General features: G+C 47.2%; 1 protein-coding gene across 3 annotated transcripts in view; it reads right to left on the bottom strand.

Annotated features, from left to right (window-relative positions):
* Positions 1–25,573, bottom strand: part of Btbd16 (BTB domain containing 16) — a 54,506-nt gene that overhangs the window by 6,335 nt on the left and 22,598 nt on the right. For 2 of the 3 annotated variants that reach the window (XM_006976976.4, XM_015995834.3), the window contains exons 8-11: positions 22,211–22,280; positions 20,108–20,238; positions 10,113–10,232; positions 2,920–3,011 (exon numbers count right to left, since the gene is read on the bottom strand). In XM_006976976.4, the coding sequence (XP_006977038.1) occupies positions 2,920–3,011; positions 10,113–10,232; positions 20,108–20,238; positions 22,211–22,280 (413 nt within the window). The remainder of the gene's footprint in view (positions 1–2,919; positions 3,012–10,112; positions 10,233–20,107; positions 20,239–22,210; positions 22,281–25,573) is intronic. The other variant, XM_076553809.1, reaches the window with a different exon arrangement.

Raw genomic sequence — 25,573 nt, 5'->3', positions numbered from 1 at the left:
TGGAGAGCAATTTCAAATTAATAAGAAATGTCTTGTACTATATACTGTTTATTAAAGTTTCAGTTAGCCAGATGTGGTGGCTCATGCCCTTAAGGCCAGCACTTGGGAAGCAGAGGCAGGAGGATCTCTGTGAGTTTGAGGCTAACCTGGTATACACAGTGAGCTCCAGGCCAGCCAGGGCTACATAGTGAGACCCTGTATCAAACAAACAAACACACAGCCAAATAATTCTAGCATTTAAGTTATATTAGTTTTAAAGAAACAGTCTCAACAACCCTGCCAGAACACACCACTGCCAAATGAGCCTTCATCGGTTCTCAGGAAACTCGTGAACAGAGAAAGTTGACATCAAAGCCCCTGAGTCCGGCCAGGCAGGGCCTTTCCCTTTGAACAGTTTGCCAAGGTTTTCCCACCCTCTTGACATTACTCTCAACAGACATCACAGAGAAGAAGGGAAGCAGCTGCTTAGGCTGTGCACTGGTCCTACTCAAATCTGCTTCTGGCAGGGCTGGAGAGATGGCCCAGTGGTTTAGTGCTCCTGCTGCTCTCGTAGAGGACCTGAGTTCAGTCCCAGCACCTACAACAGGTAGCTCATGACCACTGTAGCTCTAGCTCCAGGGGACTCTTTTGGCTTCTGAAGGCAATTTCACCCTCTATCCCATACAATCAAAAATAATAAATCTTTTTTTTTTTTTTTTAAATCTGCTCTGACCAGACATGGTGGCACACACCTGTAATCCCAGCACTTGTAAGGTGGAAACAAAAGAACCAGAAGTTTGAGGCCAGTCATAACAGGTTCAAAGCCATCCTGGGTGACATGAGACTCTGTCTCAGAAAACAAAAAACAACAGTCAGTGAGATGACTCAGAGGAAAGGGTGCTTGCTGACAAGCCTGATGGCCTGAGTTCAAATCCTCGGGATTCGTAAGATAGAGAGCGTCGACTCCTGTGAGCTGTCCTCTGATCTGTTTCTGTTTTTATTTTCCCCAGAGTCCCTAACATGTCCATAAATTACAGAACGCATCACCCCCCAGTTCAAGCATTCCAGCTTCCTGGCTGCAGTCCCGCCTGGCCGGGGGCTGGGGTTACAATGATGTTATCAGTGTCACAAGGGCATCTAGAAGCAGCTTGCCCTGAGTTCCCTGACTCCATCAGCCACTCCCAAGTTTTCAGCTATTACCACACCCCACAGATCTGGGAATGGCTTTGAACTAGTTCTCAAAAGTTCTTCCAGATGCGGCTATCTCACAGAGTGGCCCTCCTGAGCTGCCCGGAACATATAGACAATATTTTCCTCCTCTTTCCACATCATGTCACCTTTCCTCCACCCAGAGCATGAGGAACAGGCAACAAAAGAAGTCCCAGCTGAGGACGTAGACCTGGCATTTTAGGGTTCATTGGACAATGCCTCTCAAATGTATTCAGATGAAAAAAATGGGCCCCTGGTGCATGCAGTGAAGGAAACATCGAGTTCGTTTGTGGGAAACTGTCCCGGTGTGTGTCATGAGGGGGAATTGAAAGCATTACCCCAAGCCTCTTGTACCACATCAGGTCAGCCAATTAGAAAGGCAATAAACGGCAGTGAACTCTTCTGGTCTCATCTCTGCTCCGTATTCACCGCAGGAGGGGACAGGAAATGAAGCTGAGGTTAATATGCTTAGCCTGAGCATGTTAGGAACCAGAGACGAAGTGGCTCACAGATGGCTGGAGAGGAGAGAGCCAGGCCGGGCTACACTTTGCAACAAAGTTGGAGCAGAAGTGACTGAGGACTTCTAAAGAGCTGCAGTCTAGCTGATGAAGAAGGGGAGCCACACTGCAGACTCGGGGAAGCCCGCCCGCATTTCCTTCCCTAGAGAAGACCACAAAGCATTTCACCTGCTGGGACAAATGGTTCCAGCAGGTGAAATGCTCAAGAGAGAGCCAGATTCTCTCCCAAACTGCCAAACAAGTGAAGTGACCTAGAAGCTGATCCCATGCAGCAGCAGCAGGCGATTCAATTAGATGCTAAGAGAACAGCCTCGGGCTATGGGGATATTATCCAGCTCAGGTGGTAGAGGGGCTTGCCTAGCTTGCGTAACCGGACAGGGTCAGATCCCCAGCACCACATAAATGGAGTGTAGGGAAACATAATCCTAGCACTTGGGAGGTGGACACAGGTGGATCACAAGTTCAAAGTCATCCTCAACGACATACTGAGTTTGAGGCTAGCCTGGGTATATGATACTCTGTCTCAAGAAAAAGGAAAGAGTTGGGGGGGGGGCTTTGGGTGGTGACACAGGCCTGTAATCCCAGAACTCAGGAGGCTAAGGCAGGAATCATCACAAGTGGGAGGCCAGCCTTGGCTGTCAACTTGAGACACTTGGGAAAAGGGACCCTCAGCTGAAGACTTGCCTCCATCAGATCGATATGTGGGTATGTCTGTGGGGGCATTTTCTTGATTGCTAATTGATTTGGTGGGGGCTCGGCCCACTGTGGTTGGTGCCATCCCTAGGCAGGTGGACCTGAGCCGCATCAGAAAGCTAGTAGAACGTGAACCTGGGCGTAAGCAGGTAAGCGACTTTCCCCAATGGTTCCCTTCTCCCCCTCTGCCCTGACTTCTCTCACTGATAGACCTGGAAGCGGAAGCCAAATATACCTTCCCTTCCTAATTTGCTTTTGGTCGTGATGTTTATCACAACAAAAGGCAAACAATGATAGCGCTTTCTGCCCACCATGTTATTCATGGAACTTCCTGTTAGCCCCCATTTTACAGCTGGGGTTCCTGAGGCGGAAGTCATACATCTTGGAAGTGACAACCCCAGGGAGCATTCCTGTTGCAGCATCTGCTGGGGCTTCTGGGGAGTGTCTGAGACAACATCTGCTGGGGGTTCATCCCCAACAGCCTTCCCATGCATGCAGCCACATGGGTGGCGACACTTACCACTGGTGATGCCATGCAGACGCAGACAAAGGAAGAGCGGCGTCCAGCTCTGCCCGGTGTCCTGTTCCAGAAAGCAGCACTTCTTGGGAAAGCTTGGAAGAGAAGAACAGAAAGCCTTCAGAAAACTCCTCTCTGGAATGAGTGAGCTGCTGCAAGCCATGACCTAGAGACCCAGCAGGGCTAGACAAGGCAGAAATACGAATGCAGGGACCACTTAGATAATAAGAAGAGATGAGTGGTTACATTCCCCTCTACCTTTGAGCCACAGGCTCAGAGGCTCGCAGGCTACTTGAGAGGCTGAGGCAGGAGGATGGCAAACCATACATGGACTATACAGTGAATTCAGGTATGTATGCCTAGAACATACATATTAAATGAATGACAGCATCCTATGTCATTCACAGGGGATTTCTCTACATTTCTTCTTTGAGTTTTACAAATCTGTGGAACAGACAGGTTAAGTTCTGTCAGCTCCATCTTACAGAAAGCTTACACTTGGCTAGGCCTTAAACCTCAGAACTGAACATCTGACTCCTTAACAGATGCTGCCCTTGCACTAAAAACCAAAAAGGCTCTGGTAGTAGCCATTGCTGGTAGAATTAGGAAGAACCTGAGAGTCAACTCTGGATCCCTGGTTTCACTACCAGTTCTGTGACGGCCAGTGTCAATGCTAATGCTGATTAACTGCAACACAGGCTGAAGGTCAGAAATGGGTAGAGAAGGTCAGATTCCCAGGGGAAAGATGTTCTCATGGAGGCTCACACCTACCACCCTTGACACAGGGTAATCAGTGAGCTGCCGCTTAAATACAGTCAGATGCAACCACACAGCAGGGAAAGGCCAGGCCTAGGGGAAGCGTGTCTTCCTCAAACTCAGAAGCCATGAGGTTCCCATTTTGCTACACCACTTGGAGTGGGAAGGCTACTGGAGGAGACCCAGGGCCGTGACCCTCCCTTTGGGAAGCACTTGGGCAGAAGGACTATCAGCCAGGCCCTCTCTGGACAACCATCCTGTCTCAGAGAAATGGGGAAGAGCTTTGAGACAAGCACTCGAACTCCATAACCCTGGGAAAGTGGTGAGGACACAGACGGTTAGGGCTAGTCTGAGAGGTTATGGTCAGCTCAACAACCAACCCATCTGGGGGCCCGGAGTCAGGCACACCATAGTCCACTCCTGGCCTGGACACCCATCTGTTATGTGACTGAGCCTGTCTGAGCTTAATTCTCCTCTGTGGAGACAAGAGCCACGTGTGTCTCCTATGGTGGATGGAAGAAGCCGAGATGACAGTGCTTGGGAAGTACCAGGCACAGTTGCTGGAACGCAGTCAAGTCTTCTGTGCCTCCTAAGTCCTCCCAGGGCCCAGGCATGTTGGGAACATGGAGCTGCGCCTGGCGACATTCATCATCATTGTTGTCCAAACTCACAGAGATCCACCTACCTGGTGGCCTCTGATTTTCTAAATTCTCCGAGGGCCTGAGGGGGTGTGACCCACACTCTGGAACCAATCCACCTCACTCTTCTCCTATGGCTTGGTGACATCCTCTGACTATGCCACCACACAGGTCTAGCCCAGCACCTTTCTACCTGTCTTGATGGTGACAGCAAACTTCCATCTGATGTCACACAACAGGAGCAGGTGGGCTGCCTGGCTGGGGACCTCCGGCCTGGCTGTGCTGATGGATTCCAGGGCTTGTCCAACTTGTCTGCCCAGCCACTGTGCTCTGTCTGTGCATGGACCTCATGGATGGCTCCGCACTTTTCAGGAGCAAACTGTATAAAGTTCCTCAACCCTCAAAGATTGGACCCCTCAGGGAAGACAGTTCCTGGAAACTCAAACACAAACTGGTCACCTATAGGTCCTGCTTTCAAGGTGTACTCTCCCCAGACCTCCTGAAAGATGGTGCTGGAGGCAAACCCCCTTCTGAGGTCACAGACTGCGATTTTAAAGACCTTTCCAGCCACACTTTTCTCATTTCCTTCTTCCCACCATCTGCTGGGGGCAGTGTCCCCTTCCTGATGGTAAGTGTGAGGCTCACAGCTCTACTGGCCCTGCATTTCACACCCGAGCCACTGTGCGGTGGAGGAATCTGATGTTATACCTGGGCGGTGGAGGAATCTGATGTTATACCTGGGCGGTGGAGGGATCTGATGTTATACCTGGGCGGTGGAGGAATCTGATGTTATACCTGGGCGTATTGGTTACTTGTTTGTTTGTTGCCTGATTGAAGCATCTGAAGGGAGAAAAGGTGGTTTTTTGATTTATTTTGATTGTTTTTTCCCTCACAGCTTCAGAGGGATTTCGGTCCCTCATAGGAGAGAAGGCATGGTGGAATCTGGTAGAGGTGTCTCACATCCTGGTAGGCCAGGAAGCCAAGAACTCAGGTTGGAACCAGGGTCAGGCAAAAAAACAAGCCAGAGTCACAGGCCTGTAACTCAGGCTACCTGAGGCTGAGGCAGGAGAATGACAAACCATACAAGGACTACAGAGTGAGTTCAGACCAATCTGAGTAACTTAATGAGACATTATCTCCAAATTAAAAGTTAAAAAAAGGACTGGGATTACAGCACAGTGTTCTGGTGCACGCCAAGCACAAGCATACATGTGATACTATGTCCCATGTGCATGTGCATGTACACACACACACACACACACACACACACACACACACACACACACACACACACACGGGCCACACACTGGGGACCAGGTATTAAAAACATAAGCCTGTGAGGGCATTTCAGATCCAAACTATAGCACCACAGACACAAAGAACTACAATTTCTGCTCCTTCAGGAACCAGATCAGTCAAGTCTATAGAGAATGGAGGCGAGGAAGGAGAGGGGTTAGGCTAATGAACATAAAGTTTCAGTTTGCCAAGGCAACAAAGTTCTGAAGATGGTTCATGATGCCACTAAAGTGTAGACAGAAGAAAGTTGAAAACAGCAAATTGTATGGTGAGTACATTTGACCACAATTTAAAAAAGAAAAAGATTTAAGGTTTCAGAATTATTTTGCTTATTTGAGAAATATCTGAAACCCCCATACACATAAATAAATAAATAAATAAATAAATAAATAAATAAATAAATAAATAAATAAATAAATAAATAAAATACATATTTAGGGTTTTTTTTTCTAGACTGGGTTTCTCTGGGTAGCCCTGGCTATCCTGGAACTCACTATGTAGACTAGGCTGCCTCTGCCTCCCAAGTGGTTAGATTAAAGGTGTGAACCACCACCACCACCCAGCAATAAATAATATTTCAAATGGACTTTGAAGTTTCCTGCCTTGTTCATGATCAAGTATACGGGTTTTACCAGCTGTTTGCTTAGTTCTTGTCAACTTGACACAAATTAGACTTGCCAAGGAAGAGAGAACTTCAGTAGAGGAATCGCCTCCATCAGATTGGCCTGTAGGCACATCTGTGGGACATTTTCTTGATTAAGACAGTTGATGTGAGAGCACCCAGGACACTGTGGGCAGTGCCACCCCTGGGTAAGTGGTCCTGGGTGGTGTAAGAAAGCAATCCAGACAAGCCAAGCTAGTAAGCAGAGTTCCATCATGGTCTGTGCAATGGCTTCATTCCCTGACGGCCTATACCTGGAAGCTAACATCAGCCCTTCTCTCTTCCGGTTTCTTTGGGTCTGGGTTTTATCACAGCAACAGGAAAGCAAAGGAAGGTAGCAGCTTTCCTGAATTCTTTAGTAAGTGAGATGGAATGGAGCATTAGCTTTGTTTACATATTCTTTTCTTTTTTTTATTTTATAATTTAATTTAATTTTACATATCAGCCACGGATTTCCTTGTCCTCCCTACATATTCTTTTCTATAAGGAGATGTTAAGATTCATTCTGGACAGCTTGTCTGCTTTTCCAAAATAATTACTTGGAAGAAACAGCCTGTAAGGTGCCAAGGTATGTGTGTCTGTCTGTCTGAGTGCTCATGTAAGGGTGTATAAAATTATGTGTGCACATGTGAATGCAGGTGCGTGTGTTGCATGTGTGTGCATGTGTGTGTTCACAAGTGTGCTCATGTGGGAGCACAGGCTCCCTTCCTACACCGTTGTATGTAGCAATAAAAGCACCTGGCTGAATCGAGAGACCGTCCATCAATGTACCAGGCACACAGTACACATTGAGAAGTATTTGATGAGTGAATGAAACATTTTGTAAAGGTCCACGAGGGGAAGAAAATGGAACAGAAATGGCTCAGACATAAATATCTACATTTGCTTCTAGCCTTTCTTCAGATGGGGCTGGAACAGGTGAGAAGGGAGCTATGTGCCTGTGGTAGTTGGTTATTATTCTTAACCTCCTTCAGGATGCCTAGCCAGCCAGACTGCTCCTGCAGCTATAGCTGGGCCTCCTGGTAGGCTGCACATCCTTGCTCTCTAGTATTCATGCAGCTTGTCTCACTGTGGCCACATTCAGACAATCTCACATAGGAGGTCCCCATAATGTGTAGTCCTCAGTGTCCACTCCATTTCTTCTCAAGAAGAAGGCTTAAGATCACGATCATTCAAATGATTTCACCAATATGTTCACTGTCCCAGTAGAAGATGCTCTATCCTCACTGCTAAGATTGGGCCAGTGAGATGACTTCAATACAGGCGAATAGCAGTCCCAAGGAAAATTGAAGGAGCTAGGGTTTTTTTTTTTTTGGGGGGGGGGCAATGTTGGGTGGCTAGAAGTTTGAGGTTCCTGATCAAATGTGAGTCAGTATGCTGAGAAGTGTCTATGTGCACTACACACTGGGAAGAAGGCCCATGGGCCAGCTCCATGAAGCCCATCCTTGGTGGAGGGGCCCACACTTAAACTCCCTTCTAGCACATTTTCCTCACACCTTAACCACAGCTCCAATGAGTCACCACATGATAGCTCACTCCCTATCTCCCTGTGCAAAGACAAGAGCTGACCTGCAGCCAAGTGGTAATTTTCCCTGGTGGGCATGACTCATTGGAAAGAGTGTCTCTGGGATATTAAAAGAGGGGGGAGGTGGGACTAAAACATTTGGGTTCCAAGCAAATTATATAGAAACAGAGCACAGCACACACAATTTTGCCACGAATAATGCTTTCCCCAAATAACAAGACAAGAAAAGAGCAGGCTTTGCAGTTAGCACGGTGCCCAGATGTTCCAGGAATGGATGAGATGTTTCAGAACAATCCAGATGAAACTTGGCTCAAACAGGTCAATTTGCTCATTAATATGTGAAGACATACTTATCTGCTAAGTTCCCATGTGCAAAGAACATGCCTCATCGTGCCAAGAGGCCCCAATTCCTGTTCCTACAGGAACATGGACCAGAGAAGAAAGCAAGGTTGCCCATGGCTTCCTTTCTGGAACAGACTCTTTACAGCTAGTTGGGATAGTCTTTGGCTACAGGGTCACCACACTCACCCACCATCTTGGATGATATGGATGTGATTTCACATTTAATATAGAAGTGTTATAATTTGCTGTTAAATACACCCCCTGCGCTCATGTGGTAGACTTGGTCACTAGGGATGGAGAAGCCTTCAGGTTTGGGCCTCGTGGGAAGAAATGAGACTTCCTGTGCTGCTCTAGGTGGGATATTACGACCCTAGTCCTTCCTTTCTTTTTGCTTCCTGGTCACCATGAAGTGAGCAGCTTTGCACACCCCATCATGTTCTGTGTCAACACAAGTCCAAAGGTCACAGACCCACTCGACCATGCATTGAAACCCTTGCCCCTGAGCCAGAAGAGACCTTAACTTGGGAAAATGGCTCAGTGGGTAAAGCGCAGGCATGAAGACCTGAGTTTGGATTCTGAGAACCCATGAGAAGCCAGGCAGAATAGCACGTGTGCCTGTAGCCCAGGGCTCCTGTGGTGAGGTAGGAGACAGGGACAGGAGAATCCCCAGAAGTCCGATGGCCAGCTAACCCATTGCAGCTAACAATAAACAAGAGACTGTGTCTCAAACTGGGTGGAAAGTGAAGACCAACACCCAAGGCTGGCCTTGACGTGTGTTCTGTGGCACACACATCTCTGCACTCACACATAAATCTGTGTGCACACACATATCCTCCACACACACCACACCCATGTGTGCTTATGCATGTCTGTACACACACATACCACACATACATATGAGAGAGAGGGAGAGAGAGAGAAAGAGAGAGAGAGAGAGAGAGAGAGAGAGAGAGAGAGAGAGAGAGAGAGAGAGAGAGATTAAAACAAACAAGAGCCCTTCAGTATTGTGCAGATAAACAGGCAATGAATAGAAAGTTTTCTTGGGAGTGCCCAGTAAGACACTCTCAAAGGGCACTCAGTATTATCATTCTAATTATTAGTTTTTACTTGAATGTTGGGATACACTAATTTTTAGATCATTTAAGTTTAGAGACCATAAAAAACTAGATTCATGCTAGGAAACTTCTGCACATTCAAATGCTTTTCATTTTTCCAGAAAACTCAGAATTTTATATGCTATCTTAAAAAATATAAATGAGGCCAGGCGGTGGCACACACCTTTAATCCCAGAACTCGGGAGGCAGAGCCAGGCGGATCTCTGTGAGCTCGAGGCCAGCCTGGTCTACAGAGCTAGTTCCAGGAAAGGCACAAAGCTACACAGAGAAACCCTGTCTCAAAAAACAAATATATATATATATATATATATATATATATATATATATATATATATATATATATATATATATATATATAAATGAAAACATCTGGCCTGATGTTTTAAGGTCAGTGTAGTATGGTCATTTTCCTGAACTATTACCTTCTGCATCATGGTTGTTACTGGGCACACCAGTTCCCCAAGCATGTGGTATCTCATAGCAAAACAACTGTGTGTGATCGTCTCTTCTAAGTGGTTTGAAGCATCCTGTCACCACAGGCTTCACCCTATGCTCTCCAGATGATGATAATGAAAAATATATTACTGATATTTTTTTCCCTCACAATATTTTAAGCAGAATAGATAGCTATAGGGATAGCTCAGTGAGTAAAAGTGCTTGCCACCAAGCCTGACAATAACCTGAGCTTGGGTTCCAGGGATTCACACAGTGGAAGGAGAGAACTGACTTCTACACGTCGTCCTCTGACCTCCCTGTGCATTTGGTGGCATGCACACCCATACCATAAATAAGTAAATTCAATTAATTAAAATGCTTTAAACCAAGATACATACAATTTATTGATCAACGTTAAGGTGCATTACCTGCTAAAAAATGCCAGCATGGTCTCGTGGATTGGAATCATCTGGACCTTGCCGTTCAGCTGCAGGTAAACCCACATGAGTAAGGTTTTCAGGAGATGGAACTCACTAAAGGTGAACAAGCTGGTCAAAATGACAGATGGAGAAGAAATGTTAGGACTAGGAGGAAAAAGCCACTTGTAAGAAAAAGAAAAGGTAAAAATAAGCCTGGGGGTGGGACACAGCCAGCCGGAGTCTGTAAGTGGCCTCAGACAATGAGATGCTGAGTAACTTGTTTGGGGTGACTCAGCTCAGCTGAGGGAGAACTAGGAACCGGAGGCTGGGCCCTGAGCTCTCAGCCACCTGCCATGCCGTTACTGACGTGATGATCTCATTTGGTGAGCTCTCACTAAATGCTGTGTTTTCAAGTCATTATAGGTTCTACTGTAATCCCATAGCACAAGCCTATGAAACTGAGATAGGCGTGCCTGGCTTTGATAGCTGTTGAAGTTGGTCCTAGCCTTGTGTTTATTTAGCATTTCAATTTGTGTTCATTGTAGCTCTCTGCATTTATTTTAATTTTGATACATTGCACACAGATACTTGATAAGTTAGGTTATTCAATCAGCCATTATCCCTTCTTGCCTGCTAGATTTTGCAGCCAAAGTGAGTGTCTCATTGGCCTCACTGGACCTTGGTCTTGCTCGAGGCTGAAATGAATAACTTATCTCAGGTCACACTGTTCTGGGCTCAGACCCAGGCATGGGTCTGGAACCTCTGGGATAGGGCTATGATCCCTCAGCTGTGAAAGGGCAATCCTAGCCACTTCTCAGAATGGCAGTGGTGAAGACCAGAGGAGAGGACTCACTGTGTAAGTGTCCAGCTGTTGCTGTAACTGTCACAGGGCAGCTTAAGAGGACACACATTCATCATGGTTCTCTGGAGGTCAGAAGTACAAAATGGAGCTCACTGGGCTCTGATCACGGTGTGAACAGGATCAGTTAGTCCTTCCTGGAGGCTCTAGGGAGAATCTTTCCCCTGCCTGTCTTGGCACCTGGAAAGCTCTGTCATCCCCTGGCTTTGGCCCCTTCTTTGGCTGAGTCAGCAACGCAGCGTCTTCTGATGGCCTCTGCCTCCGACTCTTCCCTTTCACACATGGTTAAAAGCCTTCCTGTGACACGTTGGGCTGACCCCCAGGGTAGCCTTGATTTTTGAAGTCAGCCAGTTAGCAACCTTCATTCTACCTGCAACCCCAAATCACCTTTGTCGTGGTACTCTAACAGAGTCAGAGGTTCTAGGGATTATGTGGGCATTACTGTGCTGACCACACACAGATAAAGTACTTAGGACAGTGCCCGGCACAGGACAATGTGCTCAGCCATGGCAGGTCTTACTCAAAGTGGCAGCAATGGCTGCTGGCTCCAGAGCCCATGCCATGGCCACAGCAGCAAGAATCCACAATGTCACTTGGTGTGGTGGAGCATCATCTCAGCACTTGAGAGGAAGAGGCAGGTGGATCTCTGTGAGTTTGAGGCCAGCCTGGGTTACACAGCGAGTTCCAGGACAGCCAAGGCTACACAGCGAAAGCCCACTATATCCAAAGCCACTCTGTAAGGCCTCAGGCTTCTGCTGGCTCCACTAGCAAAGGAACTGTTTCAGCACTTCTTAACCCCACTGATATTTCTGGTGTCAGACCCTGGGCACAGCTCCTGGCTGTAAAACATGTCATAGCCTCTTCATTCCTCACCTCAAGGGGTCATCGTAGGTGGAAACCGGGCCAAATCGTGTCTCTAAAGAGCAACGCAAATGCAACCCTCCCACCTCCCACTCTATTTCTGGACACCGTATAATTGCTTCGTTCCTTGTGTTTGTCTCCAGGCCACCTACAGGCGCACTGTCTTGAGTCTGGCCAGACAGAACCAAGTTGGTCACTGTCTGGGCCACAGCAGCAAGACAGGAAAGGGATGTGCTTCTTAGAGGCAGATGCCACGTCCCCATAGAGAATTTAGGCAGCTGGGTCGGGGGGCTGACTGTGTGGCTTCTAGAGGAGATGCTACACATGTGGCCTTCAAGTCTAGAAAGTTTCTTGAGACCTTTCCACGTCAGAAATAACAAGAGGGATGATCTGATTCCATCACTTGGGTCCTGGCTTTTATTACGACATTTGCTGAAGTTGAGGTCTCTGCATTTAGGACAACATCAGTCTCTAAAAGCATTTCTAGGCATATCCAAGCTGCAGCCCTGCATGCCACGTGCACCCCAGGAGAGTGATAGATACATCTTAATATAAAATCATAAATTTATTGAAAGCATTGTGAGATTTTTTTGTCTTTTTTTTTTTTTGTAACTTCATTGCACGTTCCTTGAACATTGTAGATGACAATGCTGTCTCAATGTCAGCTGCATGTGACATGGCAGCATTAACCCCTGCAGGAAGTAACCACAAGGAGAACATTGGCACACACTTTGAACTAATCCAAGAGCTTTGGAGACTTTAGTGCAGATGGAACTCAGTCTTCTGCCCGGCACTATGCATTTTCTCTGGTATTTGCTTGCAGTCACCTCGATGTAACCGATACTTGTTCTTTAGGAGAAAATCGTCATCATGCACAAGACACTATCTTCTTATTCTGTTTTTCAAGGAAATTGCTGTGCATAAACAATAAACCTCCTTTCTGAACACTGACCGTGGAGAAAGCCACGCCCACGTGAACAGGCTATGAACAAGGACATCCATTACTGCTCTGTGTGTCATAGCAAAAAGACTAAATAAAATAAAAGGCCTTTAGAAGAGGAATAAAAAGAGATGGTTGTGGATTTGTTCCATAGAACCCTGCACAGAACTCAGAATTAGAAAATCTGATTGAATACATCAGCATGGGTTGGGAAGGAGCACAGAGCCTGGCCTCAGTGAGTAGGTCATGGTACTGCCCTACCGCCACAAGGATGCTGATTTGCAAGACAATATAATCTGTTTTTCTGGATGTACAAGTATGCAGATAGAGTTCACACACATGACTGGGGGTTCCTACAAGCACCTACCAGCCATTCCCTTGTTTTTAGGAATGGTCTAGCACTGGAGGGAAGAGGTGAATTGCTTTGTTGGTAACATTCTGTTGTTACACTTTGTTTGTTTGTTTGTTTGTTTGTTTGTTTGTTTGTTTGTTTGTTTGAGACAAGGTCTCACTACATAGTTTTGGCTGTCCTGGAGCTTACTATGTAGACAAGACGAGCTTCAAACTCATAGAGATCTGCCTGTCTCTGCTCCTGAGTGCTGGGATTAAAGGTGTATGTGTCACCACTCCTGGCCTGATATTTTCTTGCTTGCTTGCTTTTCTTACTTTTGTTTTTCTGTGTAGCCTTGGCTGTCCTAGAACTCACTCAGTAGACCAGTCTGGCCTTGAATTCAGAGATCCACCTGCCTCTGTCTCCCAAGTGCTGGTATTAAAGGTGTGCACCACCACTGCTCAGCAATTTATTTCTTAATTTATGATAAAATGTTACTATTTATTCATTTAAAGCAGTGAATGTATTGTTTTCTGTATAAAAATTTGTCCAGTAAAATGGGCCAGAGAGATGTCTGAGTAGGTAAAGGTGTGACAAGTCACCAAGCCTGATGACCTAAATTCAATCAATGGGACTCATGGTAAAAGAAGAAAACTGATTCCCACAGGTTGTCCTCTGACTTCCACACATGCATCAGGACATGTGCATGCACACACTCATGCATGAGCGCTGTGAATGTGTTGCTCTGATAGGTTGATAAATAAAATGCTGATTGGCCAGTAGCCAGGCAGGAAGTATAGGTGGGATAAGCAGACAAGGAGAATTCTGGGAAGAGGAAGGCTGAGTCAGGGATCACCAGCCAGACACAGGAAGCAAGATGACAAGGCAGAACTGAGAAAATATACCAAGCCACATGGCTAAATATAGATAAGAATTATGGGTTAATTTAAGTGTAAGAGCTAGTCAGTAATAAGCCTGAGCAAATAGCCAAGCAGTTATAATTAATATACTGTGTTTACTTGGGGGACACAAGTGGGAAAGATTTGTCTCAACCGCCGACTGGCTGGGACACAGGATAACTTCTAGCTACAAAACATAATACAAAAATTTTGTTTGTTTGTTTTGTTTGTTTGTTTTTTGTTTTTCGAGACAGGGTTTCTCTTGTGTAGCTTTGCGCCTTTCCTGGAACTCACTTAGTAGCCCAGGCTGGCCTTGAACTCACAGAGATCCGCCTGCCTCTGCCTCCCGAGTGCTGGGATTAAAGGCGTGCGCCACCACCGCCCGGCCTACAAAACTGGTTTCATAGGTATATTATAGTCTGGGGACAGCCATGGCTCGAAGGGAGTTTTAACCTGGGTTCAAATCCAGCTCACCTGCTGTGTGGGGTGGTGGAGGGGAAACACAGCTTTGACTAATCCTTCATTTCCCATGCTCTCTGTCTCACAGGTGAAAACTGTAGAAGAAAGGACGCAGCACATGGGGTTGCTGTGGGGAGGAGCCTTCTGGACACCCACTCAGAGTGTTCTGTGTTTGGCAAGTACTCAATAATTGGTAGGCATTGTTCTTGTTTGCCAGAGAAGGACCAGCTTCAGAAATCCCATGTGGGACTGCTCAGCATCACGCACCCTGTCAAGAGTGTGGGACGGGTGTGACAAGGATGACAGGTGTCTTTTTTTTTCTTTAAACAATATTGTGTGTGTGTGTGTGTGTGTGTGCATTCCATTGGGTAGGTGAGTATAAGTGCACATGTGTTCTGATCTATGTGAAGCCAGAGAACAGGTGTGGGTGCTCAGCTCTCACCTTCCACCTTGTTGAGGCAATAGCTCCCTTGTTTCTGCTGCAGCCCGTACCCCAGGCTAGCCCTTGAGCTTTTAGGCCTCCGCCACCCATCTCATAGTTGGAGTGCTGGGATTACAGATGTGCACCACCACATCCAGCTTTTTACTTGGGTTCTGGGGATGGAACCCAGGTCATCAGGCTTACACAGCAAACACTTTTTACCTGCTAGGTCACCTCACTGTGTCTTTTGTTTAGGGAATTCCCAGGATTCTGAGCTTCCCTGGGCCACAGATAGGAAGCAGGGCATCTTGGAAGGCGGCTAGGCTCACCACTATACCACCAACAAAGAGGAAACAGAGGAAGCGGGCCTCCTGTTGTAGGGTACCCTTTTGTGTAGATGGGAACTGGAATGTCCTTGGGGCTTCCAGGAACACAGAACTTGGAATGAGGTTTTCATAAATTAGGGTTCGTAGAACAAGGCTCACCTGGTGGTGACCTCTACAAGGAAAATGAACTGAGAACCACATTCTAGGCAAACAAATTAAGCCCAGAGGCCCAGGAGGTCAGGAAAACAGTGTATATTTGTATATAGTTTGCAAAATGGAAAGTAAAACCAAAAAAAGATGAGGTCAAGGGACTTTTAGAGAGGAAATGCTGGACAGTCCAGAGGTAGAGGCTTCTGCTGAGAAAGGCTATTGATTCTTGTGCTTTTCTCACAGGCTGGGGTAAAGTGGCAGTGGGTAGCCAGCAGGTCAGCTGAGTGGGGCCCGGAAATGCTCTACGGGGCCCGGAAATGCTCTACGCCTGTGTGTGTGTGTGTGTGTGTGTGTGTGTGTGTGTGTGTGTGTGTGTGTGCATTCCATGCTTCCTGCTCTGGATTCACACAACCTCTCAGGACACATAGCCCCAGGCCTGGTTTACCTCTTTCTGAGAGGCCTCACTTCCATGATGACTAGGAGAGGGTGTCATGTTGGAGGCAGGATGTGGGCCCAGGCGCCCGCAGAGGCCCTGCCCAGCTCTCCACTAGCTGTCTGCTCTAAGAGGTGGTGACTTCTGTCGTGCCAGGCTGGGGGTGCTGAAAGGGCGAACATGCAGTACAGCACTTGGTGAGGGCTCCGTTACTGGAGGGGGTGTTCCCTCTTGATTAGAGGTGGACAGTGGTGGTGCCAACCCTTCTCAATGAATGCCCCGACAAGAGAGCCTCTGGCCTGGTTACATTCCTTTCTTATTTCCTTTATACGTATATGCATGTGTGTGTAGAGGCCAGAAATTGATATTAACTGTTTTCCTCAATCACTCTCTGCCTCATTTTCTGAGAGGGCCTCTCCCTGACTGAACAAGGCTGGATGACCGCTGGGCTCCTGGGATCTGTCTGACTCTACCTTCCCAGCGAGGGACTGCAGACCGGAGCTGCTGTGAACCCAGTGGCCACTCAAGATCGAGTTCCGCTTAAGAGGAAGTGAGGCGCCTGGGCTGCCTGAGTCTTTGTCCACTGTGTGAGCTGAGGACGTAGGCCCTTAGGCAGGAAACCCTGGCCTAACTGCACAGGTGCCTCCTGCACAGAGCCAGGACAGGACCCAGTTTCCACCTCATGTCTGCCAGGCTGGCGAGTCTAGACATTTGACACGTAATGCTCTGGAACTATTTTCCTGCCTGGTGAGCATGCTGTCAGGCCTGGATCATCACCGATGTTCTGGCTGTGGTCAGATGTTTTTTCCCCCTCTTTTTCAGTGAAATGTTACCACTGTAGGACAGCTCAGCCTTTCCAAGGGAGGGATGGGTGGTGTTATGTAATGTCTAAGGACGCCATGTTTACGTGTTCTTCACTTTCCTGACCTTTGCTCTGTTGGAGGGTGGAGTGGAGGGTGGTGGGTACAAGAGTAAGAAAAACATAGGGAACCAGAGCAGAGTGTCTGGGGCCCACCAGAGCCCTGCGGCTCTGGAACTGGCTTCCGGGATCTTCCTAGATAATGGTGTCCCTCACTACCAGGACTCTGCCTTGCTGACCTCCCTCCTCTGTTCATGTGAGGGCATTGGGTGTCATTTAGTAAATCTAAATTGCAAAACAGGTTAATAATCCAGCATGGAGCAACACACACACACACACACACACACACACACACACACACACACACACACAGGCCAACTGAGGGAATCAGGTGTCCTCTTCTTCTATTGCTGTCTGCCTTATCCCTTTGAGGCAGAGTCTCTCCCTGACCCTGAAGCTCACATTTTTCTTCTAGCCTGGAGGCCAGCAAGCCCTAGCAATCCCCCCATCTCTACCACTCCCCAACACTGGGGTTATGGGCATGTATGGGATCATGCTCAGTTTGTTATGAGGTGCTGGGATCTGAACTCAAGTCCTCATGCTTGTACAAACGGCATTTTTACGCATGGCACCATCTCTGTGGCTCTTTTATACAGAATTTCTAAAAATCAAGATACTTTCTACCACCTGAGCACAACAAGCATTTGTGGTTTTTAATTTTACTACTAATATTTCTTTAAAGTAGAATATGATTCCCACCTTTGAAAGTCACCCAAAGGGAACATGTCTTTAGAAAATGTCCGTGAGTACCAAGATCCATCTAAAAAGAGACTTGTTCTAGGTGCCTTCCTGATGCTGTGATATAACACTGTGACCAAAAACAACTCAGGAAAGGGAAGGGCTTATTTCAGTTGGCACTTCTAGGGCACAGTCCATCCGCAAGGCAAGTGAGGACAGGAACTCAAGCATGAACTGAAGCAGAAACCATGGAGGAACACTGCTTATTCTCTCTCTCATTTTCTCCCTCTCCCTCTCCCTCTCCCTCTCCCTCACTCTGGTTCATGCTCAGCTAGCTTTCTTATACAGCCCAGGTCCATTTGCCTAGGGATGGTACCACAGGGGCTGGGCTCTCTCACATCAATCAAGACATTTGCCACAGACATGGCCATAGGCCAGTCTTTCCTGTGCAGTTCCTCAGTTGAGGGAGGTTCCCTGTTCCCAGGTGACTCTAGGTCATGTCAAGTTGGCAATAAAAATTAACCAGCACACTTTACAACTGAGTATAATATGTGGTCTTAAACTAAACTTTGAATCAGAGGGAGAAGAAATAATGATACCGGGTCAGTGATATCCAAGTATCATGTCAATGGCAAGCTTCCTGAAGATAATTGCCTTGTCATCATATTTTTTTAAAAATTCCCTTTCTTGAGGCTGGGGGGATGGCTCACAGGTTAAGAGCACTGGCTGCTCTTCCAGAGGTCCTGAGTTCAATTCCCAGCAACCACATGGTGGCTCACAACCATCTATAACTGTAGTCCCATGGGTCCGATGCCCTCTTCTGGTGTGCAAATGTACATGCAGACAAAAATACCTCTATTTATAAAATACATAAATAGAGAAATATTTAAAAAAAATCTCTTTCTTAGGAAACCATCTCTGATGGCATTTGGGGTATAGGAGCACTTGTACATAGCTTACTCCAGTTCAGAGGTGTGTGTGTGTGTGTGTGTGTGTGTGTGTGTGTGTGTGTGTGTGTATTTACATATATGCAAATAATGAGGCAAACGGAACAGGGACAGAACACTAAGGTGGGTAACTCAGGGCAAAGGGTGTACCTGGGAGTGACAGTGGTTTGATTGAGTTTTTCTGCTCTATGATAATGTAAAAAACACCCATATTCAGTAGAAAGCAAGGTTCAAATCTTGATCTTTTCCTCAAAGAGTGATAAGTGTGATGTGGTCCTTTCTCACGATGTTGAGTGACCATCCTGGTACGGCAGCCCTATCAGCCAAGAGATCACAACAGTGAACACTGGACACCCTATGGTGGCCATATGGCTGGGCTGTGAGGTCAGGGAAATTAGAGGCATCCCAATGCATCTTCAGCGTGGGTTGTGCTTAGATGAAGATGGCTGTAGTCAGAGGTAAACCATTGCAAACTGAGGAGCCAATGTTCTTTCCACTATTCTTGTTTTTCCTGAAGTTTGAAATTTTCGAATAAAATATGTTTAAAAGAGGAATTATAGCCGGGCGGTGGTGGCGCACGCCTTTAATCCCAGCACTTGGGAGGCAGAGGCAGGCGGATCTCTGTGAGTTTGAGGCCAGCCTGGGCTACCAAGTGAGTCCCAGGAAAGGCGCAAAGCTACACAGAGGAACCCTGTCTCAAAAAAAAAAAAGAGAAATTAAAAACAGTCTTTTCATCTTGGCAATTTCATTTCTAGAGGTATAACATAAGGAGATAATCTGAGATGAAGAAAAATACACACTGAAGGCCAGTTACTAAGATGCAAATGTTGGTAAAACATCAGGAATTGGGTAAACGCCAAGAACTGGCCATGGCTCCATCAACAGCTGGAGAAAGCAGGAGACATAGCTTGACAGGACAGGACAGGGATTTCCAGCAGGAGGAAGCATGCACAGCTTGGCTACCCCTCTGCAGAGAGTCCGAGGAAGGTCCCTGTGTGGCTGTGACAGACCAGGAGATAGTAGAACCAGATTTGCTTTGTAGAGATCAAAGCCAGAGCAAGATCCACATCAGAGGTGTCTCATTAGAGGGCCTTGCCACGGGCCATGATGATGGAGGCCTGGCCTTGGGGTGGCACTGGCATCTTGGAGTGCTCAGTTTGGAAACAGAATTGGCCTCCTGGTCAAGGTGAGGTCGAAGTGGTGTCCAGAGGACTGCCAAGGTTCTACTGTGTTCTGAGGACACTGAGCCTGGAGAGGGGTGTGCAGCAAGAGCTGGGGACTCTGAAAGTTGGGGTATTTGCCTTTGACAGAGAGGCCAAACAGGCAGTGGATATCCAGGTTTAGAAATAGTCAGTAAAGGAGTAAGGACTAGAGATAAAATCTTGTCTGGGGTGAGAGATTTTTCTTCTCTTTTTCTGCCTTTCCTTGTTTTCCGTAATTAATGTAAAAGAATATTGTCAAACTTTCTTTTCTTTTCTTTTAAATAATGACCTAAGCAATAGTTCCTTGCTTTTCTGGCCTCGGCAGGTAAGGAGACAGCTGACAGCAGCACATCTCACCTAGAAGGAGCATAAAGGACCTGACCCCACATGTGATACCCCGAGCTTCAGCTCCCATCCAAGGCCTAATTGTCCAGGAGAGTGGAGAATTGGGAACTACAGTCCACAGCGACCTGTAGGTGTGTCCACCACTGGCATATCTCCTTCCCGCCCCTAAACCCCACCCCCAACAGCCCCTGTTTCTTCCCACACCCTCCCTGGAGGCAGCACACCAGCTCTGACCTGGGGGACTTCAGCACCTTGTGAAGCAGATGCTGAGGGATGTGCCGGAGGTGGATCTGTGTCCCGACTAGAGGTACCAAGTTCATTGCCAGCCACTTCTCGCAGGAGACAATGAGCTGCTCTTCCATGTACTGAGGAGGCAAAAGAGAAAGGGATTGGATAAAGCATGGCTGGTTCCTCAGCCCCCTCTGCTGGCTAGCGGTGACATTGCGTACAGATGTGTCCCATTTTCATACAAACTACACTGGGGTCAGCACAGGGGGCGGGGCGGGGAGTAGGGTCGGGGAAGGTGGGGAGTGTGAAGGGGTGGAGGGGTGGAGGGGTGGAGGGTATTCACAGAGCATTGAACTTCGCTGATTTAAACCACCCCTATGAGATCGGCTCCCAATTATCTCTATGTCACCAGTGGAGAAACTGAGGTTCCACAGTGCCTTCTCTTTCTGTAATCATAGAGTAACTGGCCCAGCTACTATTCAGGCTGCCTGAGCAGAGGCTGGCATGCTGAAGGCCCTGGGCTGCCTTCGATGACCCACTGCAAGTCTGGGGAAGAATAAGCCACGTGGAGCTCAGAGGCTGCTCCAACATACCTTTTAGAAGAAAGAATTAAAAGACAGGACCTGCAGGGGAGGTGGGCACACAGTCCCACCCAGGAAGCTATTGGCCATTGATAGCTGCTGGAGAGAGTGTTTTTAAATCCGTGGCCCCTAGCAAGTCAACCAGGCTCCGAGAGCATAAAGCCAGCACAACAGTACTCAGTAGGTTGTAAGCAAACTCACGGACAGAGGACGCACATTGTGGTGCTTAGGGAAAAGGAAAGGCTGTGGGAGGACATGGGGGAGGGGTTGAATATGATTCAAATACACTCTACAAAATCATCAAAGATCTAATAAAAAACAAGAGGGGGAATGTGAAAAACGACTACTAGAATCAGGGAGATCTCGAAAGGATCTTGGTTGACCTTGTGTGTCCTAAAGGACCTTGCATGTCCTGAGGACATAGGTTGAGAGGGTCTTGGCAGACCTTGCATATCCTGAGGACATGTGTTGAGAGGGTCTTGGTAGACCTTGCATATCCTGAGGACATGGGTTGAGAGGGTCTTGGTAGACCTTGCATGTCCTGAGGACATGGTTGAGAGGGTCTGGGCAGACCTTGCATGTCCTGAGGACATGTGTTGAGAGGGTCTGGGCAGATCTTGCATGTCCTGAGGACATGGGTTGAGAGGGTCTGGGTAGACCTTGCATATCCTGAGGACATGGGTTGAGAGGGTCTTGGTAGACCTTGCATGTCCTGAGGACATGGTTGAGAGGGTCTGGGCAGACCTTGCATGTCCTGAGGACATGGGTTGAGAGGGTCTTGGTAGACCTTGCATGTCCTGAGGACATGGGTTGAGAGGGTCTGGGCAGACCTTGCATGTCCTGAGGACATGAGTTTTTCTGGACTAATGACTTGCTGAGAAATGGTAACCAGAATGCAAGGGTGTCTACTAAGAGCGACACTTTCTAGTCCCATGGAGTGACTCTGGGAACCAGATGGTTCTTTGACAAACACTGAGGGTCTTTCTTAGGTAAGTATCATGACATGCTGGCTATGTGGGAACTCTTGCCCTGAAGAGTGTGCCACTAGTCAGTGAGTGGGAACTTCAGGGCAGGGGTTAGAATTAGGAGGTAAGGCTTGGGAATCAGCACCGGCCTTCAGCAATTAGTACCCTGAGTAGTTTGCATCCCTCCTCATGTCCATTGTCCTCTGATAACAAGAGCTGCATTGTATTACTGTTCCCAACACTGACACACTGATTGGACCCAGGTGGGACGAGAGCTCATGGTCCCGTCTATGTTCCAGAAGGTATTTGCTGCCTTGCTGAGAAAAGTCATGCTAGAAACTGTTCTCAAATCCCAAGATTAAGGTTTTTCAAGCTATTTTTTTCTTGTTCATGCATCTTTAAAAAAATTTTTTTTAACACTTTAAAGTTAAGTATTTCTACTTTTGAGTAGGTGCTTTTGAGTAGACATATTGGAGTTAGGCCCAGTGGATGACATCCGGGAGCTGGGTGCTTTTGAAACCCTGGCACCCCAGGGCCCACATACTCCACCCAGCTGGTCTCACCTTGCAGCCAGCCAGATAGAAGTTCTTGACGGTGCACGGTGTGAGTCTGGACAACATCATGTTGACACACCTGTGGAGAGAGGGCTGCTAATACTGATGACTCCCACATGCCGTCAGAGAAGGTGGGAGCAGAGACTTTTGTTCAGCGCTAGGGCGGCAGCAGAGACCTCTCACTGGGAAGGGAGCCCTTATTTTAGGAATTTGAACAAAACCAGCAGGCCTGTTATAAGAGCTCTGGGCTAAGGGAGAGGGGTGAGGCCGGAAGGAGCTCAGGCTCTTCAGAGGGCAACTGAGGAGCCTCTTCAGCAGAGAGTGGCACCATGGCCTAGAGCCAGAGAAGTTTACCAAGATGGCCTCTGGGTGCCCTCCTGCCCAAGGCATTTTCTTCCTGACACACTGCTAGGTGGCTTCAAATGCTATTCCTTTCTGTCCACTAACGAATTCCAACAGTAACTTTCTGATGAACATCTCAGTTCTTTCTCATAACTAGGTCTGGTTCCCACTTAACAATTCCTCACCAAAATTCTGTTTACTGATCACATACCATGTGCCTGACACAGGCCCAGGACTTTGATGTGCAAGGAACAAAGCTAACGGCCAATGGGAAGACACACACTGCTAAGTACACACTTGAACAGATTACCATGCTGTTACAATTGGTTAGGGGGGTTAGGACAGACACACCCAAACTGCAGCCCAACACATTTGCAGATGACGTCATGTCTCAATGTCAAAAGGTTGGACACCCTTGGGCTAAAAGGCTAGAGCATAAGGTACCATGGGAATGCAGAAAAGAAGGAATCTGATTGTGCTTAAATCTGAAAAGCAATCAGAAACCCAAAGAGTAGAATTTCAGACCTGAAACAGCAGGACAAGGAAGTGGCTGGGGTAGGGATTGAGAGGCCAGTACCCCGAGAGAAGGCCAGCGGCAGGAATGTGTGCAGACGGTGGAGGAAAAACGAGGATGACAGAGATGACATGCAGAGAGACGGAAGGACGACCGCAGTGAGCTGGAGGTCGGGAGCCGTAGAAGGGTGGCGTGCCACATAGAAGGTGGCATCTCAGAAGCATCTGTCACTTAACCTTCTTATCTGATGTTAGGTCATAGGTCACTTTCAGGCATGAGGCATGCTCACCTTACCAAAGAGGGCACAGAAAGCAAGCTGACACAGACCTCTCAGGGCATCATGTGGGCTCATTATCACCCTGTGGTCATGGTAAAATCAGTTGAGATTCACTTCAAGGCTAAGTGGTGACTTATTAATTACATTTATGTGCATGTGTGTATATATGTGCGTGTGTGTGTATATCTGTATGTCTGTGTAGGTGTGTGTATATGTGTGCATGTGTGTGTGTATATCTGTATGTCTGTGTAGGTGTGTGTGTGGGGGGGGCGGGTGTATAGGTATGTGAAGGCCAAGGCATGCATGTAGGATTCAGAGGACAACTTACAGGAATCAGTTCCTGGATCCTTGGGGGTTCCTAGGGATCAAACTCAGGTTCTTGGGTTTGGTGGCATGTGTCTTTCTGCTCCGAGCCATCTCGTTGGCCCCACATATTCTGAACATATCCATCACTGAAGCCAGAGTGGCCAGTGAGCAGGGGGCTCCCCAACCCCCACACCCCTAGAGAACTGCTTTTACTGACTTCTATTTTGCTGTGGCACCTTTGCCAATGTGAAAAAGAACAGAGACTCACTGTCTGTTTCCTCTTTGGCTATCTATCACTGAGGACACTGAAGATACCCACAACTGCTGTGAATCTCCCAAGTGATTTGTTTCTCTACATTTTTTAGGTAATTTTAATTTCCATCTCATGTAACCCATCAAGTTTCCCCTAGTCTTAGCTGCTAAAACATTCAGAACTGAATATGTGGTGTACCTATGTTATGGTAGACAAGTCTTTGTTTTTCTTTCTCCCTAAAAAAAAAAGTAAAAATAAATTAAGGTGTCCAGTTGCTTTTATTTTATGTATTGATTTTAAAGCCTGTGCTAGAATAAGGTAAGAAATAACCAGTGAATGAATAAATAACCTGGCCATGACCAAGTTACCCTCTACCCTTGTGTTCTAGGATGGCCTTGTTGCTGCCAGGAGACTTGCCCCAGCAGGGCTAGGCTTGAGGACAGGAGAACCCTGTGCTGAGCTGATTCTAGGCCTACAGTAATCTTGTTATCAAACTTATGAGTCACAGCCTGAGTCCCAAGCCAGGTGCAGCCACCCAGCCTCAATAAGCCATTTAAAAGAGCCAAATTAAAAGTAGAAAGCAGAAAAAAAAAGGAGATTTATTCTTGCTAATAAGTTCTGCTAATAAATAAATTTGTATTTATTTATGTGGGCACATTGGCAAAGAGAGATGAGATTCAATAGCTGTACCACCTCACCTCTGCCTTTGGGGCTCTGGTGTGAGATTAAAGTTTAACTAGAAGACTCTGCCCACCATGCACCCATCACTGTCTGGCCTTCAGTCTCATCCTGTACGGTTGTTTAACAAGTAGTCAGAACTGTGTGGAATCTTTTTCTGGGCCACAAGTTCTCCCTCTGGCTGGCACCTTTTCCTTTTCTCAGCAAGAGATTCCTGGGGAAATTTTCATTTCTTTGTGGTCCATTGTTTCAGTAGTCTGACAGATCAAGAGAGACAAACGTCTTTTTAGAATATATTCATTTCTGCCAGGGCCTATCAGGATTCCCCACTTTCTGTTTTAACACTGCTGGTTCGTAAGATTGCAAAGCCCATTAGTTCTCATCTTCATGTCTCTTGGGTCTCTTTTCTCCCCGAACCTAGCTCAGATCCTCTCTGCCTCCTAGCTCTTCCTTAGTGCCAGCCTCCCACAGTGCCCAAAGAACTATGCCCACACCACAGAGGGGTTCCTGCTTAACCATTCTTCATGTTTCAGGTCCCCCCCTCTGATGACTGTAAACCAAGTAGAGGAAGTTGCTGATGTGACCTCTGAGGTCCTATCTGACCTGGGTTCATCCTAAACTCCTGATTCACCTTTCGCTTCCTCTTCTGCTCCAGCCAACCTGAGTCATGCTGTCACGGCACTGATCTCATCTGTGATCCCAGCCTCGGTACCAATGCAAACATCAATGAGAGGACCTAGGCAACATCACCAAGTGACACATGTGTGCACAGGTTCCATCTGTGAAAGACCTCCAGGATGTGTGATTCAGACTCAAGTAGCTGTCAGGGTTGATTTCTCATAAACCAGGATCTCAGCTGAGATACTCCTCAGGGTCTCATCTGATGCCTGAAGTTACAGTGTGGTAAGAGTGACCCAGGGGCCCTGTGGTCCTACTATACGAGCATATATGCATGCGCACACACTCATGCACACCACACTCATGACCAGCACATCCCTATCA

The sequence above is a fragment of the Peromyscus maniculatus genome, chromosome 1, assembly GCF_049852395.1.
Source record: "Peromyscus maniculatus bairdii isolate BWxNUB_F1_BW_parent chromosome 1, HU_Pman_BW_mat_3.1, whole genome shotgun sequence".
Classification (NCBI taxonomy): domain Eukaryota; kingdom Metazoa; phylum Chordata; class Mammalia; order Rodentia; family Cricetidae; genus Peromyscus; species Peromyscus maniculatus.
Note: the sequence above shows the minus strand (reverse complement) of the source record. Positions and strands in the feature narration are given on the sequence as shown.